Here is a 5,851-nt window from a genome sequence, read left to right as displayed (position 1 = left end):
AATAAAGAGGAGCTGTCTTGTCTCCCGTCTGACAGCTCAAGACCTTCGGACCAGCTAGGAGGACTGTGGCTTCTTCCTTCGAGGCGTCGGGTCCTTCTGGGAGCTCACTGGGGGTCCTTTATTCCAGGACAGGAGGGTTGACCGTCGGTCCCTGAACCGGAACTTGGGTTCTGGGATGCGGCGGCTGTGCAGATGGTTTCCGACCGCTGGCACTAGCCTTGGATCTCCCATTGCGTCGGGGAATGATGTACCACAGCGCCTCAGTCTGCTCCTTCTGCACATCAAATTTGGCTTGAATTGTGTCAAGCGATTGACCAAACAGGCCCTGCACAGACACCAGTTCATCCAGGTAGGCCATCCTTTCCTTTCAGGAACATTGGACAGGGTTAGCCACAAGTGCCGCTGTGCCACGACTGTGAAGGCCATCCCTCTGCCGACAGAAAGCGCAATGACGCGGGACATCCGAAGAATGTAGTCCGTGGTGAGTCTGATCTCGTTCAGAAGTGGGATTAGTGGGCTGCCGGAAGGCAACTATGCGCCGAGCTCCGCCAGGCACATCGCCTGATATGTTTGGAGCATCGTCACAGAGTTCAGAGTTTGCGCTGTACAGCTCAGTACTCGATAAATTTTCTCCAACTGACCGGCGGAAAATCAGCAATGCTTAGCGTAGCGGGGCCAATCACGCCGTGATTTTGAGATGGCGCGATATAGGCTGCCAACGACGGTTCCATGGGTGGAGGGTGGACCAGGCCAGCAGACCCGGCTCCCTCCAGGTTGCAGTACTGTCCGAAGCTGGGGCACAGGACAGGGGTTTGCCCCATGAGGATGTAAGCTCTGATACAAAGTCCGGGTACATGGGCAAACGGTTCTTCACCGCCCACCTGTCATTGGACGTCATCTGCCTAAAGGCGTGAATAGAGGTGTCTTCAGCCAGGTATGCGAGGGAGTGGTTTCCCATAGTACATGTGTTGTACCGAAAGAATCGACTGAAAGGGAACAGAGCGTTCTCTGCTCTCTCTGACTCCCATTCAAAGTAGCTGTGAGTGCTGATTGGTAGATGCAAGGGAGGGCGTGGCTTCTCATTTCACTCCGGGTCTTCTCGCAACGCTCACACGGACACAGACACGCGGTTCTCAGCATCAGCGCTGATTTCTTTTGTCTTTTGTTTGTCGCTGAAAGGACTTGATTACCCGTAATTTTAACTCCTTCTTTTCCAGATCTATTGCTCTCTTTGTTCTAGTTTGGAGGAAAAAGCGAGAAACGACTTGACAATGTGCAGCTTTCTGGTTGCTAAAGCTAGCGCTATGTGTAGCTATGTGAAGCTAACCGTACCGGAGCATTAGCTGTGTTTGAGATGACTCTGTGAGACCAGGCGGGGCAATTTTACACCCCAACCATTTAGTATCCCTCAAATTTGCCCCCCCTGATATTCTGTTTGCATCCCCAACAGGGGTCGGCTAGATCCGGCCCTGCTCTCTTTCTCTCCTTTTCTTTTCATCCCTGTTAAACATTTTTCCATCACAATTCTTGAGGTTTAAATAAATATTTCCCCTCTCTCTGTGTGGATTTCACGCTCACTGATGGTCCTCCGATCAACTGTTTAGTAACTTAAAAAAAATTGTATGATCCTCGGGCTGTCCTGCCCCCCCAACCCCCCGCCATTGCACCCCCACCATTTGAGGAACACTGCATTAAGGAAACACCACAGCAAATCAGCAAATAAAAAACACTCTTATAAAAAAAAATAGTGTTTTGATGTTTTAAACATGTTATTGTGACATGTTTGTAATCTGAGAAACACACACTGACATGTGGTGTGCCACAAAGATCCATCCTTGGTCCTACACTTTTGAACCTTTATAAGCTTCCGTTTGGAGATGTCATCAGGAGACATGACATAAACTTTTACAGTAATGCTGATGACACCCAGTTATGTCTGTGTCTCCAGAAAACATGAGACCAATTGATGAACAATGATGAACATTGTTGTTGCAGTGGAATCTGGATGGTTGCTCTGATTGGCTGTAAGCACTATGATCATGGTTAGGGCGTGGAAAAATCAACCATTATATGTCCTCAAAACAGATATCTGATCCTTTTCTTAGTAATATGTCCTTTTATCTTTAACAGTGTGGATTTTATCTGTGAATGTCTTTATATTATTTTTTTGTTTGTTTTTTTATTTTCTTTTATTCTGTATAAAATTTTATGTATTAATGAAAAGTGCCTCATAAAGAAAACTTGGTTTTATTTTATGTGATTTGAATTGATTTTTCTTGATTTAATAAAAATAATTATTTGTTGAACTAATGTTTACAAAACTTTAAAGATATATGCCATAAAGTATTTATGGAGGTAAAAAATAAATAAAAACATTGGTGGTGTTAGAGCGCCTCCTCTGGTGGATTCATGCTACAAGTTTTCAGGCTCTGAGGGTTTTTGTTCAGGTCTGTTGATGGTTTGTATCACTGTGACCCTCTGGCACAGAAATACCCAGCAGTGTCTTCAGGCTGCATGTTCTGTCCATTTAGAGTCACTCTGTTGTTGGAAGAGTCTAAATCAATGCTGAACTTGTTCTTCAGTGAATCTTTGTAGTAAGAGCCTCCAGTGTATTTCATCCCAATCCACTCCAGTCCTTTCCCTGCAGGCTGTCTGATCCAAGCTGTCCAGTAGCTGCTCACAGAATAAGAGACCTGACAGGTGATGGTCAGTCTCTGACCTGGCTGAAGACTCACAGAGTCTGGCTGTGTCAGCTGTTCACACTTCACACCTGAACAGAACAAACAGTTTAATGACGTAACAACAGTGAACAGATTTTTTGTCTCAGTCAAACTTACAGGATCCAGCAGCCAGAAGCAGCAGAACTACAGAGAACATGATGATGATGATTGGAGCTTCTACTTGGCTGACAAACATGACATCAAGTCTTTTTAAGATGAAGGATGATGTCAGAGCCTAATTTGTTTATAAGAGTCTGACAGAAAATGATAGTTTATTGAAATAACAGATCAAACCAACATTTACATTTGGTTTACATGATTAACATTTACATTAAACACACACTTGCTAGCATTTTACAGAACTATAACAATTTATTTAGTAGAATTTAATTTTATGAATTTAACAAAGGGTCCAAGTTTTGATCAAATACTGTAAATCGTCACAGAATTGTCATGCGTTGACAATGTTTTGAGGATTACTAATACCAATAAACATGATTTACATAAATATGTTGTTTTTTGTCATCTCTGTAAATGTGAGGAATGATTAAGATGGTGAAGAATGTAGATAAAAACGTAATTAAAATACCGTATTTTCCGGACTATAAGTCGCGTTTTTTTTCATAGATTGAATGTCCCTGCGACTTATACTCCAGTGCGACTTATATACGAATTTTTAATGATGAGATATGGACCGTAAGTCTAGAGTGCCCAATTATGGTGATCTTTGCAATTACTTTATTTACTTTAGTTATTCAGACGTGACACAGAGGACGAAGAATTTAACGGATTTAGTGATATGGACTGAGATTGCGTCCAATTAATTACAGTAAAGATACAAAGTTGATGAGTTCTTGAGGCTATAGTTAAATAAAACTGTTATGTTATATAAATGCTACATCTTTTCGTTTTTTTCATGATGCTAATATGTGAATATGTGTTGACACATATTCAGCCTGTTTTCTATTCACTTATGAATGTTATAACTTACCTTCCAGGATGATGTAATATCGTTTTTTTCAACCAGTTTGTAAAATAAATTACTTGAAAAAAATGCGACTTATACTCCAGTGCGACTTATGTATGGTTTTTTCTTCTTCATTATGCATTTTTTGGCCCCTGCGACTTATACTCCGGTGCGACTTATAGTCCGAAAAATACGGTAAATACAATTTAATGCCCTTATGTTGTTAAGTGTAAAGCTTAACAGGTAGTTTAATGGATTTTATTGACCAAAATGATCAGATTATTTTTATATTACATTTGATAAAAAGTATCAAATTTTTTCTTTATATTAGGACAAATTTGCATCATATATGACAATTAAAGCAATAATTTCTCCAATGTTTATGTAAAAGAGGTTTAAGAACCTAATTTATTAACTTGGCCTAATCTCAATCTGGTGTTTTTAGATGCTCTCAGCAAAAAACCATCTTTAAAAAACACAAACACCAAAATTGTTTCAAAAGAATTGTCCAAAATTAATGACATCTGTCTGACATTCATGAGATGCTTTTTAACAGAGACAAAGAGAGGAAGTACTTTTTGTACGGCCGTCCTCATAATGTCTCTCACTGTGTCTCTTCTGGCACAGTAATAAACTGCTGTGCCCTCGGTCCTTAAACTGTTCATCTGTAGATAAACTTTACTGCTGGAGTCATCTCTGGAAATGGAAAACCGTCCCTGGACAGACTGGGAGTAATAGATTGGAGTACTGCTTGTGTGTATAAAAGCGATCCACTCCAGTCCTTTTCCAGGAGTCTGTCTGATCCAGCTCATGGGATAGCTGCCGAAAGTGAATCCAGAGGCTGAACAGGTCAGTTTGTGGGATTCTCCAGGTCTTTTAACCACAGGTCCAGACTCAGTCAGAGTCACTCCATCAACAACTGGGAATGAAAATCAGAAAACTGGATTTAAAAAAAGCAAACATCCTAAATCTACAGTATCTGCATGATGATGTTCACCTGCATAACAGAGAGTTAAAAGCAGCAGTCCTGTCCTACAGTCCATCATGTTAAACTGACTTCAGTCTTCTCTGCTGTCATCTCTGCTGTCAGATAAGTAGAGGAGGAAGACGTCCATGTTTGCATTGACTCCACCTCACAGGACACATTCAGCAGAATTCACATTTCAATCACAAAATACTTTAGTCAAGTCTAATTCCACTTTTCTTTTACTTTTTTTTTAACTTGAAGTTCAATTACATCTTATAATACATCATTACATGTTTATATCAGAACTATTCCTAAAAAGATTATTGCTGTAGAGGCGACTTACTCTGTTAAATTCATGTCAGTTGAGAAAATTATTTAAAGTATTTTTTATTTATTTGTTCAAAGTCTTTGAATTTGTTTGATTAAATCATTTTTTCATACCAAATCATTCTTCGTAGACATGCTGTTTCTGATGTTTTCTTTTACTCATATTAACATGTTTTAACGTTGTTTTTACTCTTTTAGTTGATAGAATTGTTAAACACTCTATTCTTTATTATTAAATGACAACAGTATATAAAGACATCCATCTGCATCCACTCACAGCAGCTTCAAAACAACCTCAGCTCTCTCTTCACCTCCATGGGAATGGAAGGTCACAGACATCCAGCTGTGAGATAAACTGAACTCTTGTTTGTTACATTTTTTATCCTATTACTATTATTGGGTGTATTTTTATCCAGGATAATGTTTTCATGAGATCATTTTTATTATGATTCCATGTGTTGTCTGTTTTTGTTTTTCTGTTTACTTATATTTTTAACCTTCAGTGTTTCCCTCATTCTCCACACCAGTGACTGAGCATTTCAGTAAACATTGTTGTTACAGTGGAATCTGGCTGGTTGCTTTGATTGGAACACTCAGTGTGGTCATAAACATGATGGTCTTTAATGTGGTCAGATCCTCATGTAGCCTGGAGAAATGATGTTGCCTCACAGGACACAATGACTGGGGTTTTATACAGCAATTTATTATTTTTAAATCACACTCAAAACGAGTCACATACTTGCTTTCTGTAAGTATAACAAAATCTCAGTTTTACACTCAGGAACACTGGAAATTGCGCAGTATTCTCACAAGCTATGCGTCTGTCGTGCCTTCCTCACTACCACGCTGCACATTTCCGTCCTCTGTAAA

The 5,851-nt window shown here is 39.9% G+C and overlaps 1 gene segment (V, D, J or C); it reads right to left on the bottom strand.

Annotated features, from left to right (window-relative positions):
- Window positions 1–2,393: 2,393 nt before the first annotated feature.
- LOC112141030 lies at window positions 2,394–3,104 on the bottom strand. The segment is given in 2 exon segments: window positions 2,394–2,770; window positions 2,838–3,104. Coding segments are annotated over 2 exon segments (384 nt in total).
- Window positions 3,105–5,851: the final 2,747 nt, after the last annotated feature.

This window comes from Oryzias melastigma, unplaced genomic scaffold (assembly GCF_002922805.2).
Source record: "Oryzias melastigma strain HK-1 unplaced genomic scaffold, ASM292280v2 sc00394, whole genome shotgun sequence".
Classification (NCBI taxonomy): Eukaryota; Metazoa; Chordata; class Actinopteri; order Beloniformes; family Adrianichthyidae; genus Oryzias; species Oryzias melastigma.
Note: the sequence above shows the minus strand (reverse complement) of the source record. Positions and strands in the feature narration are given on the sequence as shown.